The following is a 14,680-nucleotide window of genomic DNA, read 5'->3' as shown; positions in this document are numbered from 1 at the left end:
TATTTCTAGATTTCCAAAAAGTGGTTGACACAGTTACCTACTGCAGACTGCTGATGAAGATCTGAGCATATGGATTAGGTTCCTACACGTGAGTGATCGAGGACCAGTATGTTTTCCTCGATGGCGTGCATTCATCAGAAACATGGGTATCATCAGGACTGCCTATGGAAGGGTGACAGGACCACTCTTATTCTCTATTTACTTAAAGATCTGCTGAACAGAGAACAGCAATTTATGGCTGTCTACTACTGACACTGTGGTGTGTGGAAAGGTGTCATAATTGAGTAATATTAGGAGAATGTAGGATGACATGTGGAAGGATTAGAAGTGTTCTTCTTGCCACGGTTACACCAGTGAAATATCTAGGCATAATGTTGCAAATGCTCTGTCTGGTCACAGTGCACACTTAGTTATGAGATAATGCCTTACAATATAGGTACTCGTAGTGGAAATCAATTAGAATAATTAATGGTTCCAGTACAGACATTTCTAAGAATAGTTTACAAGAGGTAAAATTATAATGAACCAAATGCTGACATAAAATTTAATGTATTCTATGAAAAATTCAAATCATTATTTGAAAAATTGCTTTCGTCGTAAAATGTTTAGAAATGCGATTAACCAACCAGGTAAAAACCACAGATCACTGGAGGCATTAAAGTATCTTGAGAAAGGGAGGAGTGGTATCTATTGGCAAGATCCTACAGTTGTTGCGCATTATAAAAACCACTCAAAATTACTAAGATTTATTAAAAAATCAAGGAACATGCCAGTAATTCCAACAACTGACTAAAGGCATATGGAATGTAATAAAATGAGAAACAGGACAACAACCCACAGGATGGGGTAACATCACTATTAATTTAAGTGGGAGGTCTATACATGATCAGTCACAGTTAGCAGGTTTGTCTAATAATCATTTCTTAAACATAGTAGAAAATGTAGGCACAAACATTTTCAGAGAAAAGCAGTTTGTTGAACAAGTGGCTTATATAAAATTCAATCATATGCATCTCTCATCCACTATTTCTTCTGCAGTTAAGAAAATTATATATTCTCTGAAAAATAAAAGTTCAACTGGATTTAATAGGGTTTTCTACAGAGTAATAAAGATTTATTCCCATATAATAAGCACTGTCTTTTCTGGAATATGCAATGTATCACTAACTTGGGGTATTTCTCCAGAGAGATTGAAATAAGCCATTGTTAAACCTATTTACAAGAAATGTTATAGGAGAGACGTCATAATTATGGACCCATTTCTTGATTCATATCATTTTCCAGAACTTTTGAGGTCATGTTTTCTTGAAAAATATACCATATGAGGAACAATAATGTTCTCAGTAAATCACAGTTTGGATTTCGAAGAGTTGCATAACTTGGAATGCCATTCAGACATTCACTCACCAGATTATACAAGGACCAAATAACTTTCTGTAACCCATACAAGGTATTTAACTGTGTGAACCACAGTATTCTCGTGGATAAACTGAGGTTTTATGGACTTGATGGTGTAGCAGACCAGTGGATAATGTCATATCTCACTAAAAATGCAAGAACTTTACTTAATAAGTCAATGTAGGTAAGCAGGGGAGATTTTTCTTACTGGGGAGAAGGCTCAATCGTACATCCCCTGTTGTTTCTTGTATATGTAAATGATCTTCCATCTATCATACAACAAACAGAATTACTTCTTTTTGCAGATGACACTAGTATCGGGATTAATTCAAACATACATACAGCAACAGAAGAAATGATATATAATGTTCTTGAAAGCATAAGTGAATTGTTTTCTGCAAATGGTCACACGCCCAATTTCAAAAAGAAACAAAGTATTTAGAGTGACACATCTAGAGTTACTACACAATGACAGATATTAATCATGAAGAGGAAATAATAACTTGTATGGAAACTTCAAAATTTTTAGATGTCTATATTTAGAGAATTTAACTTGGAAAGAAACACAATTTTAAACTCCTAAAACAACTTAGTTCAGCCACGTTTGCACTTAGAATCATTGCAAAGCTTGGGGAGAGATAAAGCAGTAAGTTGACATATTTTGCATATTTTCATTCAATAACGTCATTTGGGATAATGTTCTTGGGTAACTCAACTTTAAGAAAGAAAGTGTTCATCGCTCAAAAATGTGCTGTAAGAATAATGTGTGGTGCTCACTCATGATCATCTTGTAGACATCTGTTTAAGGTGTTAGGCATCTTGAGTAATGCTTCACAGTATATTTATTTTCTCGTAAAGTTTGTTGTAAATAATCCACTGCAGTTCAAAAGTAACAATGATGCTCATAATTACAATACCAGAAGAAGGAAATTACTTTCATTACTCCACATTAAGGTTGCCTTTAGCACAAAAAAAGGGGGGGGGGGGGGTGCACAATGCTGTCACCAAAATTTTTTATTACTCACTCAATGATAGTTGTCTAACAGGCAGGAAAGTTAAATTTGAAAACTGAGTGAAAAAGTTTCTCCCTGACAACTCCTGTTCCATAGAAGAATTTGAAGTTTTGCAATATGTAAAAGGTGATTGGTAGGAATTATCAACTCAAAACATCACTTAAAAAATAGATGATCAGCATGTAGCCCTAACTTCATATGAAAGTGTTATCGGAATGTAAAATGACTTATTCCACATCATTACAGTTAATCATACAAATGATCCACAGAACATAAAAAACTAATGAAGTAACAAAGTATTCAGTAATGGCTACCACAATTGATAGTTGAGGTTGACAGTGTCATGAAGGATGTAATATTGATCTGACCTCTTCTGGTATCTTACACAACCATAGTCCAAAATACTCCCCACTTAAAAGTGTCATATTAAAGTGTGTGCACAATATAAATTTGGTCATGTAAGTGTAAGAACCCAGTGGTCCCTGAAGAACCCTTTGGAATATGTTAAGGTTATAAACCTTATAAGGTATTTTTACTGTATGCTTCTGTTGAAAGTAGCTAATGTACTGTTTAAAGAATAGCTGTAATTTTAGCAAAGCAAAAAGTATTAACAAGCAAAAGCTTTGAATTTGAGTGAAACAGAGTGTGACTCCAGACAAGGCATCCACAGAGCTGTCAGTGTGTTAAACTGCAGTTTTTTGCCAAATAAATCTACAGATTTCCACACTGTAAAGCTAGAGACAATCACAAAAATTCTGTGAATCTGAAACTTGCGCTTTCTTCTGAATTGTACAAAGTTTAACACTGCCACATTGCAGACAGTCAGAATCTGTCTCCATAACTTCTACTAAACTTTTAGACATACTTAACTTGCAAATCCTATTCTGGTAACACCCAGTCCACACAATGTCCCTCATATTGTCTCGCCCAGTCCCCGATATAGTCATGCCCCCACTCTGTCTCCAAACACCATACACAAAGGTGTTTGCATTTATTGTTCTGTATCAGAAGTCATTTATAAAATTTATTTTCTCATAAGTTACAATACTCCATTTAATTTTAAAGAAATTAGTAAAACTAAGTAGGAGCCTATTTGTTTCCAAAGGTTTTTCCTGCTCAATCCAGAAGGTTGGCTATTTGTCTCAAACTATAATAGTTCTTACTGATTATTTAAATTAACTATATATACATCTTAAAATCAATCATTGTACTTCTAAGAAATGGGCATAAATCAGTTTCTTGATATATACACAGTAATTAGCATTACTGTTTTCTATGGTAATCTATAACTTCCTTTTGTGAGTTATTGTTAGTTTACTCTAAAATCAGTTACAAAACTATAATGGCAAACAAGTATTTTGAATGTTGTATATGATCAAACTTTTCACATATCATTCACTGCCTTGTGAAGCACATCATTGAACAAAATTTTGTATATAGCTATGACTTTTTTAATGAAATTTATTAATTTCCAATGTAAATATTAAAATGCATTCTTTACTTTTGTCTTGGTGTGGTCATGTATTATAGAAAGGAAAGCAATCCTGTTTTGAACAATCTATATAATTTTTTCTGAGTTGAACAATGTTTGCAGCTGTTAAATACTATCAGTAGTGAGGTGAAGGTATCATGTCTTTATATTGATAGGGCATTGAAATCTGATATTATCTGGCAGCCACTGGGTATGCTCCTGGGTTGCAAACTTTTGGGGATGCCATCAAAAGCTCTGGTTCAGCACATGCTTTGTCATCCTTAGTGCCGGCTCATATGCTCAGGGTTTCTGGCAAGCGATACTGATGTTTGTTATTACTTATTGTGATTTTAAACATTTCTCTGTTGTATGTCTGTTATTCTTATGAAATAGAAAGTACTTGCTTTTTTTTCTTTTTTCAACAGAAACAGGAAATGCTTCTTGCCACTAGTCCAGCAAGGATTTGTGCTTTCTGTTCACTGCCGATGCATGCTGCCCCGACATAAAGACTGTGAGAAATGTTCAGGAGTTGAAGCATTTGGTGCCACAATATTGCAACAAATATCTGTACAGGCTGAATCATCATTTGGGACTGGTGAAATGGAACATGTTCTACATCGTGGAGAAAAGGAAGTTCGTGCAGTTCTTGCACTGAGCATACCTCACATTATCAAGTAAGATATCAAATTCTACTTGAACATTTTGCAGTATTCTAGTAATTTTAAGTAAATTACATGATAGTTACATACCAGTTACTTATTTGATAGTTATGTAGCAGAGATTCATGTGTCTCCAGGCCTTTTCCATGTGTAAAAACACATGTTAATAAATCATAAATGATTTATGAATGTGTGTTTATTATTACTAACTGAAATTTATTGTAGAACTCAATTAGTCTTTCTCCTGTCTTATTCCTACTACCAAGCCTATATTCTTCTGTAGTTCTGTCTTCTATTCTTTCCTCTCCTACTGCATCACAGTCACCCATGATTATTAGATTTTCATCTCTCTTTACCTACTGAACTCCACAATTCAGAGATTCTATAATTTTCATGTCAATATAAGGTAAACATGTTTGTATGTTATTCAGTAGTGTGTGGGCAAGTCTACCCCACAATTAACCATAAACGATAATAGAAAAGTACTGTGAGATGAATAGCAGTTGAAACAAATATGTCACAAGTTTCAGGAGGTTGTCTGTTAGCTGCTTCAGCATATAATTTATTTCCAGTGGAGTGTATTTTAACATATCATTTCCTGTCCATGCCTGTGTGATTATTCTCTTTGCAATTGTGTATACTAGAACTGGTTTCCAGTATCAGTGGGGTGGACATTTTTGTTCATCCTGGTGATGATGAGCAGCTGTTTCCTAAATTGGTTGTGACCTGGACCAACTAGGCTGTTTTTGAGGATGAGCAATTTTCTCATGACAGTGTTTTGCAGCTCCTGGGGGAAATAAACACCTGAAGGTCCTGGCAGAAAGTACAACCTTATAGACAAATTCTAATAGTAGGTGCAAGAAATGCCTAATTCTGTTACTTTGGCTGACTAGCTGAAAGGGAAAAATGTTAAAATCATTTTGTGAAGTAGTTTAGAGTTAGCGTAATCGGAGAGTCAGCTAGCAGCCCTTCTAGGATAAACTCGTGTGCCCACTGGGGAAGATATAATGTTTTCTTAGTGTATTTCTGAAGTCAGGAGTAGGTGATCCTTTGTGATAACCGAAGTTATTTCTTGCAATACAAAAAACTGAGGAACTGCATGTACATTCCTGTGTGCCGGCATGTATTTCTGGCCAAGTCATTACTGGTTTTCTAGGTGACTGTTGACTTTTGGTGATTGTACATATGCTCTGTGTGTAGATACCTCTCATTAAATTGCGGAGCCAAATAGTTAGCTGGATGATGATGTTTAGTGAATGAGATGGAATTTAGTGAGGTTTAATTGAAGTCAATAACTTATCTTTATTTCAGTTAACTTTGAGTTCAGAATTCTTATCTGACTTTTTCTTTAGTGATTTGACCTGTATTCATGCTACTGTCAGAAATGTATGAATCGTTAGTAGTGTACATATTCCATTCCAGTGATGGAGTCTCAAAATCTTCCAGAGAATAGTCAGATTGCTAAGTGGTTTTAGTATTGACTTTGGAGTAGTGAAAAGTTTGAATCCTGCCTCATGGGTCAAAGCAAAGGTGACAAACTTTATTTAGACTGATTTAATTGATGTAGTAGTGTAGATAAATAATCCAGGTCCTCCAATAAAAGTTTGTGATTAAATCTGCAGAATAATGTTGTGCAATTTCTCACATGCGCGGCTCATTGGTAAGAGGGCATGAAAACTGGCAGTGGCCACAGGAGTGAATTTATACAATGTCACAGAAGCCATGAGGCGTGGATGAACAGAATATTTCAGTATGTGATCCAAATTTGACAGTTTGGATAGCAAAACCATAATGATGTTATGTAAGGAAAGGGCTCTAGACTGGATTTAGATCTTAGAAGAATGTTGTGACCAATGACATAACCACAAATAGCTCCTCTAATCTTGATGAAGAAGGTGGTCACAGATTAGAGATCACTACAGCATTCGATCATAAGACAAAACTTAATGTAGCTGCTGACTGGAAAGTCAGTAAGGGACAAATAGGGCACTGTGTGATATGAATAATGGTATTACTAGTTGCAGATTTTTAAGTGGCTTTGGGTTAGCACAGCATATTTTGCTGTAATTAGTGGTAAACAGAAAAGTATGTCCAACATCAATATGGTGAAGGTAAGAGGCAAAGTCTGTGGTGCTCAATTTGCAAACAGGCTTCAAACCTGACTGCAGGTAAAGTGCAGCCTTTGGTTCATTGTGACACTAGGAGGAGGAAGATGATGAATCATCACCCTGACCCTCTTTTATCCACAGGAAAGGTCTCTGGTACTCTATCTGATAGCAGACTGACAAGGGGCTATCTTGGAGGGATTGAAATGAAGCAAATTCCCCATCCCTACCAGGCTTGAACCCAGGACTGCCAGAGTCTAGCATTCTACATGCTAGACCACCACAGCCACCCTGAATGAGTGAAAGCTGCAGAATTTTTGGTGACATTTTTGTAGGTAATTTGTTAATGCAGGATTTTGAAGGTGACGCTCAGTGGCATGAAGTCAGCAATTTTGTATGATGGCACATAACTAAATGAAAATAAAATAAATTTAGCTTCATCAGGAAAACAAAAAGTATGAAAGTATCACACTACATGCTTCCAAAAAACCCAAAAATCCTGGACACTCCATTGTAGCTGGCTATTCTGCTCCCACTGAAAGAATGTTTGCTCTGGTTGACCAACACTTCCAACCAGTTGCTTGATACCTGGCCTCCCACATGACAAATACTTACCACTTCCTTTACAGACTCTCTGCCAACCCCTCCCCTTTACCTCTTGGACCCCTACTCATGAATGTTGATGCCACCTCCCTGTACACCAACATCCTTTATGCCCTTGGCCTTGCTGTAATCAAACACTACTTCTGCCAATGTCCTTTGGATACCTAACCCACAGTGTTATTCCCCATGCACCTTACCAAATATATCCTGACACACACTAGTTCTTATCCTTTGAAGGGAAGTCATACCAACAAATATGTGGCACAGCCATGGGCACACACATGCCAGCCTTGTTTGTGGATCATCTAGAGGAAACTTTCTTGTTCTCCCAAAACTCTGAGCACCTAGTCTGGATCTCATTCACCTATGATAACTTTATGATCTGACTCAGAGCCAAGACACCCTATTCTCATTCCTTCACAACCTCAACACCTTCTTTCCTATCCACTTCACCTTGTCCTCGTCAACCCAGTACACCACCTCTTGGAACATTGATCTCCATGCATATGATGGCTTTATCCACAACTCTGTCCACATTAAACCCACTAATTACCAACAGTTACATGTGCTTTGACAGCTGCCATCCTTACTACATTAAAAATCCCTCCCTTACAACCTGGCCATCTGTGGATGATGTATCTGCAGCGAGGAGAATTATCTTACACAGTATGCTGAATGTCTCACTAAGGCTTTCACAGACAGGTGCTACCCAGCAAAACCTATTCCTAAAATAGAATTTATCCTCACATACACCACCAATCCTCCCATGATACCCAAGAATTAGCTACAAAGGAGTGGCCCACTCAACATCTAAGTCACCCTTGCCTTGGATAACTCAACTGCATCTTTTGCCATGCCATGAAATGAGAGCCATCCTACTCAAGATCCATCCTTGTCCATACCTATGCCATTCCCACTCCCATCCCCTTGCCACAGGGATTATATCCCCGTGGAAGACCCTAGTGCAAGACCTGTGCAACCCTCCCACCCAGCACATTGTGCTCCAGTCCTGTCACAGGCTTATTTTGCCCCATTAGAGGCTGGGTCACCTGTTAAAGCAGCCATGTCACATACCAACTCTGCTGCAAACACTGCACAGCTTTTTATGTCAGTATGACTACCAACCAGCTGTCCACCAGGATGAATGGCCACCATGAAACTGGTGCCAAGGACAAAGTTGACCACCTCATGGCAGAACATGTGACTGACCGTAACATGCTCGATTTCAATGGCTGCTTCACAGTTTGGGCCATCTGGATCCTTCCCTCCACCAGAAGCTTCTCTGAGCTATATAGATCCTTGTAACACATAAATTGCTCCCATAATTAACCTGGGATCGATCTCTGACAACCCCCTGCCCCACACCTTCAATCCAACAGTTTTCACCTCTTTCGTTGTATCATCCCCTGGCTGTGACACTCGTGCATCATATGCCCAGTCCATGCACCTATCACCCCTCCCTCCTGCATTCCTAGCTGGAAAACTATTTGTCTCTGTCTAAGCCACCAGCCACCCATCGTCAAAGGTTTTCTTTTCTATTTTGTGTGTTCCTGTTGATGACTCAGTGCTTAGCGTATCAGTGAGTGGTCTCCTTTACTCTGAACATATTTAAATTCTACCACAACTTTCCCACTGAAGAATAAAATATCTTCTTTGTAATGTTAAAAATGATTGAGATCAATGAAATCTGCTTGTGTACCTATTCCATGCAAATGTGGCATGTATTATGTGGTGCAGAGTATTGGATCAGATAGCCAGCGAAGTGTCATGGAGAAAAATATAATAAACTGTTTATCTGTACACCAAAAAGTACACCTCTAATAGGCTGTACTGAGAAAGCTGGAGAGATGTCATTGGCTCAGAAGGAAATTAGAAGTTAATGAAAGAGAAGGAACATTGTCAGTGGATTACTGTGGATAAGCCACTACAATTTATTTAGTTAGCTTATAAGTTTTTAGATGTTGCTGCCAGTGTTTAAGATAGTATATGAAATCTACACAGTGTTCACAGTATTGTTGTGTGTACGAGCATAGTTTTTCATTATAGCTGACACAATTATCTTGAGAGATTCAGGAACTGTATTGATATTTTAGATAATACTCATTTAATGTTCCATCTCAGTTGCACATTTTTAATCATATTGCATGTTTTGATCACTGTGGATTAGCCTCAGAACTAAAATAAAGTACTAAGTAGCTGCGTCAGCAACCCATCTTGTCCATTCAGAACCACATATCATAGTACGAGATGTACAACTGATACGAAACAATAAATGAGAATTATCTTAAGCATAGTTTTTATGTAGACTCGTTACTGATGTTCTTTCCTTCTGTAATAGGAATACATCAAAACTGCGTAAGTTGTTACTTGGATGCCATGCACTGGATATTATTCTATCAATCTTGGACAGTCAAGATATGGAAAAATGTTTGAAATATGCTCCCCACAGCCTTCATGCTCTCTGCCTTTCACTCAGTATCAGCAATCCAGCTGAAAAGAGACATTTCAAGGAAGCATTAACAGAATTTAGTCGCTCAGTTAATGATTCTTCGGTAAGTACAAAAAGAAACCCTCGGTGTATCACTGTGTAGTGTTATATTTTGTCATCATAATGTCAGTAATTTATACTAAAGTCAGCACTTTTACACTACACAACTTAAAAATCAACTTCAGTAGAAAATAAAAAGTAACATAGCATAACCCACAGTCAAATTGAAACAAAATGATATTAAAAAAATTGAAAATTTGTTTTAATATATACACTTGTACAGATTTCTATAGATGCCCTTCACTGTGTGTCTTCTGTGCTATGCGTGCGCATGCACACACTCTCTCTCTCTCTCTCTCTCTCTCTCTCTTTCTCTCACTCACCCACACCCACACCCACACACCCACACACACACACACACACACACACACACACCTTAGAGCTACATTGTGCCAGCTGGATTGCTGTTTGACATGTAAACTGGGGTGAATGATTGTCAAGTCAAGTGAGTGAGGGGAGAAAGGAGCCATGGAATGGGAGGGAGGGTTGTGGAAATGTGGCTGACTGCTTAGAGAGAGAGAGAGAGAGAGAGAGAGAGAGAGAGAGAGAGAGAGAGGTGCAGGGGGTAAGTGGAGATTGAGGCTGAGGTCAGGTTTTCAGGAATTAAGAGTTTGTTGCTAGGATAACTGCCATCCACATACCACAGAGAACTGGTGCTCTGAGGAAGGACTCAGATGGCAAGGAGTGGTGAGCACATTGTGCTTAGCAGCATGCTCTGGCACTGAGTGTTCAACTATGGTCTTTGCCATATTTTGGCGATGGCCGTTGATTTCAGTGGACAGTTGGTTGGTAGTCATGCTCACATAAAATGCTGTGCAGAAATTTCAACAGAACTGACATGTGACATAGCTGCTTTCACAGGTGGCTCGACCCCTGAAGATATTGGATAAGAGTGTGGTCCAAGTGTAGTAGGGTATGTTGCATGAGTGAATCAGACAGGTCTTGTACTTGGGTCTTCCAAAGAGATGTGACTCATGTGGCAAGGGTTGGGAGTGGGTGTGGCGTAGGGTTAGATCAGAATCTAGTGTAGTTTGGAGGTTCCTCATTTCCACGTGTGATGATAGATTGTTGAAGCCCTGGCTAAGGATATGATTAAGTTGTTTCAGTCTGGGATGATATTGGGTGATACGGTGCGACTTTGCAGCTGGTTCTCAGAGTTAGTGGGACTCGCACTCGGCAGGGCGACGGTTCAATCCCATGTCCGGCCATCCTGATTTAGGTTTTTCATGATTTCCCTAAATCGCTCCAGGCAAATGCCGGGATGCTTCCTTTGAAAGGGCATGGCCGACTTCCATCCCCGTCCTTCCCTAATCCAATGGGACCGATGACCTTGCTGTCTGGTTTCCTCCCCCAAATAACCCAACCCCAGAGTTAGTGGGTGGATTAGGTGCAGAAAGTCTGTTTGATACCTAGGTTTGGAGGATAGTGCCCATCTGTGAAGGTCTCAGTGAAACCTTCAGCATACTAGGAAAGGAAATTTTTGCCACCACAGGTGCACTACCCAGATTAATTAGTTGTGTATTTATGCTGAACTAAACTTTGGTTCTGCGTCCTACTGCTGTCATTTAGTTCATGCAGTGGACATAGCACTTCACTAATCATATAATGTTAATGTATATTTGTTAAACTTTTGTTTGTATTCTCACCTTTTGTTTAGTGAGCCCATAACTGTTTTATAAATATCTGTTATTGATGGGTTAACTATCCATCATTCATTGTCACTTTCACCTGTACATCTCTCCACAACACACACACACACTTACCTTCACTATTAATGACATCTGTATTGTTAATTTCCATTCATACTCCTCCTCCAGTCTACTTATTGCACATGCACACATTTCTCATCATTGGCATTTACACTGTCACTCATTGCCTCTCCTTTATAAGCCTCTCTCACTCCTGTGTATTTGTCAGCATTGTTAATAACAACACTAACCCTCTTTAGTTCATTCTTGAATATGTCGTTTGATTCAAGGTTCAGTAATATAAAGATCACACAATATTCCTAATCAACAATGAAATTTCATCCTGAATGAGTTAATGCCGTCCAACTTCAAGAGGGCGTATGAAACCATGTACTCACTTCCACACCAAACTAATGGCCCAATTCATATTACCTGCAAACATTGGTGATATGGTCTGTGACTTTTCAGAAAATAAACAGTGCCTCTATTAATTAGTAATTTCTCTGTGGAAATATGAGCTGCTATGTTCAGTCTTATTCCATACATCACCTTTCACAGGTCTTCTTACATCAGATCGCTAGATCTGAATACCAGATTTATTATTTAATCATATCAAAAGGGAAATTAACCTGAGAAAACTATAAAATTATAAGACAGATTTGATAGCCAGTACTTTGCCCGGTAGGAGAAATTTTTAGTACTACTAGTAGATTCATTTAGAAATCACAACACTATCATAGCTTTGAGAACTAATAATTCTTGTCTCAGGGAGAAGAGAGGGACAGGTTGGGGAAGTTTAAAAAGGGAGGGAGAGTTCATTCAGGCCACAACAAAGTTATGTACAGGAGGATAACATTGTCAACTGCTTCGTTAGTTTCATGTTCCATGGATCATTTTGCACAATAAATCGTAGTGATGCGGAACGAGTCATTTTACATTATTGTCAGAACAACAGAGCATAAGAATTGCGAATATGTTCCTGTTTATTTAAAAGATTTTGACTGAAAAGTGGGGTACCAACTGCCTCATTCTACCTTTCTCCGCACCTTTAAAAATTTTCCCAAAACTTTTTGCCTGTGAACATATTCATGCTTTTTTTTTTTTTTTTTTTTTTTTTTAACATAACACACCTCAGACTCCAACATAACTGTAACTTGCTCACACCCACCAGTCTATCATTGTAAGTCACTCATACCCATCCACGCCCAGTTGCCCTTCTTCACTCACTCATTCAGCTCAACTCATTGTCATTATCTCTTTGTGTCTCTATGTCACTTTCACTTTTGTCATAGCCACAATCCCTGTCACTCTGTCCTACTACCACAGTATCCTCTCACTGTCACTGTCTCCTTCTTGCTTTCTTTCACTGCTAATATCTCATCCTTCCTTCCTCCCTCCTGCTGTTGTGTCTTCTCAATATCACAAGTTCTCTCTTCTTCATTGTTATTGCCACATACACTATCTCTCATTGTCACTTGCTATCATCCAGTTCCACTTTCTCTTCATTCCTGCCCCCCACCACCACCACCACCACCACCACCACCAACTCCTCCCTGGCACTGTCTCTTTCACTCTATTCCCAACACTGTTCTGTCACTATCAAATATGTTCCACTGCCACTGTGTCCATTTCTTTCTCTCACACTGCCGTTGTCTCCTTCGCTCTTTCTATATCACAACCGCTGTCTACTATCTTCCAATACTTATTACTTTTCTGTCTCTTTCCCACTGCCACTGTCCTTTCTCACCATAAAAAAGTGTGAATGTATGTACATAAGAAAATTTTTGGGAAAGTTTGTGAAGGTGCTGAGAAAGGTAGAATGGGGCAGCTGGTACCCCACTTCTCAGTCACAGTCTTTTAAATAAACAGGAACATATTTTAATTTTTTGTGCTCGTATAGGAGCATTTTTCTGATGGTCCCCTTCTTTCCCTCCTGCGCCAGGGCCTGCAAGTCATATAAAAAGAAATGTATTGGCCAGTAAACTTTAGATAAATTGAAATAATGCAAAACTAATTTTACACCTCAGACTGCATTTTATATGCAAATATTTTTGCATGTGCTTCAGTACAACAACGTGGGGTTCCCAGATGTTAACGGAGACACTTTACAGCATATTTCTCCATGCTTTGTCACTTTATAAACTATGTTTTCATCTCACACCAGTATTTTGTGTGTACAAGTAGGATAACTTTAAATCTCTATATCTCGGAAACAGATGATGATACGAAGAAAATTTTCAAGATGTTTTGAGATCGATGTTTTAGAAATACATCATAAGAATTACAGCCATTTGCTATATTAGCTGTCTCAGAATCCCTGGCTGGGTTTTAGTAACCAAAAAACAAATTTTTGGGGTGTTTCTCAATAGCGGATAAAGATTTTTGAAAATGGAGAGATAGCTATTCTCAATAACCTTTGTAAATTGATGGTTGAGTGGGGGAAAAGAAAGGCAAGATATGAGACTGTTGATGTCATCTGCATTGGGACTTTATGTGAAATCAGTAGTGATGAGTGAAAATGTCTGTCAGATTGGGATTCAAACATGGGACTCCTGCTTACTAGGCATTTGCGCTAACCACTGTGTCAACTGGACACAATGTTTACTGCCATTGTGTGGACTATCTTGGCATGCCTCTCAGCTGACCTACATTCCCACCTAGTGCCACCTATCTGCAGTCCTCATCCATGTCCTCCATGCTCGCTGCTTTGAGATTCCTGCTGAGTGGTTTGCTGATGTAGTCCATGCAGTTGTGATAAACAAAGTGTCAGGGTGTTGCAGTGGTTAATGCAACTGCCCTGTAAGCAGGAGATCCAAGGATTGAATCCCAGTTGGGCATACGTTTTTCACTTGTTGCTGCTGAATCCGTGTAAAGTCCCAAAACAGCTAACATCAGTAGTCCCTTCGCTTCCTTTTCCTTTGTCCCCATCCACCTTCAATTTACATATTATGTTTAATAGCTGCAGATTTCTCATGGCGTCTCTTCTTTCAGACATGCCCAAAAGAACAGGCACCACACATTCATATTCTAGATAAATGCCTGGAGAAAATACTGTTAAAATTTGAGCAATTTGCTGTGGTTATTAATTACTTAGATTTCACCTCATACTACTGGATTTCATGTGCAGAAGTTGCTGTGGTTATTAATTATTTATATTTCATCTCATACTACTGGATTTCATGTACAGAAGTAGGG

General features: G+C 38.5%; 1 protein-coding gene across 1 annotated transcript in view; it reads left to right on the top strand.

Moving 5' to 3' along the window:
* The window catches only part of LOC126249094 (armadillo repeat-containing protein 5-like), a 230,848-nt gene that overhangs the window by 165,811 nt on the left and 50,357 nt on the right, over positions 1-14,680 (top strand). Inside the window, exons 9-10 of the mRNA XM_049950748.1 lie at positions 4,308-4,556; positions 9,588-9,801. Coding sequence (XP_049806705.1) covers positions 4,308-4,556; positions 9,588-9,801 — 463 coding nt within the window. The remainder of the gene's footprint in view (positions 1-4,307; positions 4,557-9,587; positions 9,802-14,680) is intronic.

The sequence above is a fragment of the Schistocerca nitens genome, chromosome 1, assembly GCF_023898315.1.
Source record: "Schistocerca nitens isolate TAMUIC-IGC-003100 chromosome 1, iqSchNite1.1, whole genome shotgun sequence".
Taxonomy (NCBI): domain Eukaryota; kingdom Metazoa; phylum Arthropoda; class Insecta; order Orthoptera; family Acrididae; genus Schistocerca; species Schistocerca nitens.
This window is presented reverse-complemented; position numbering and strand designations above follow the sequence as displayed.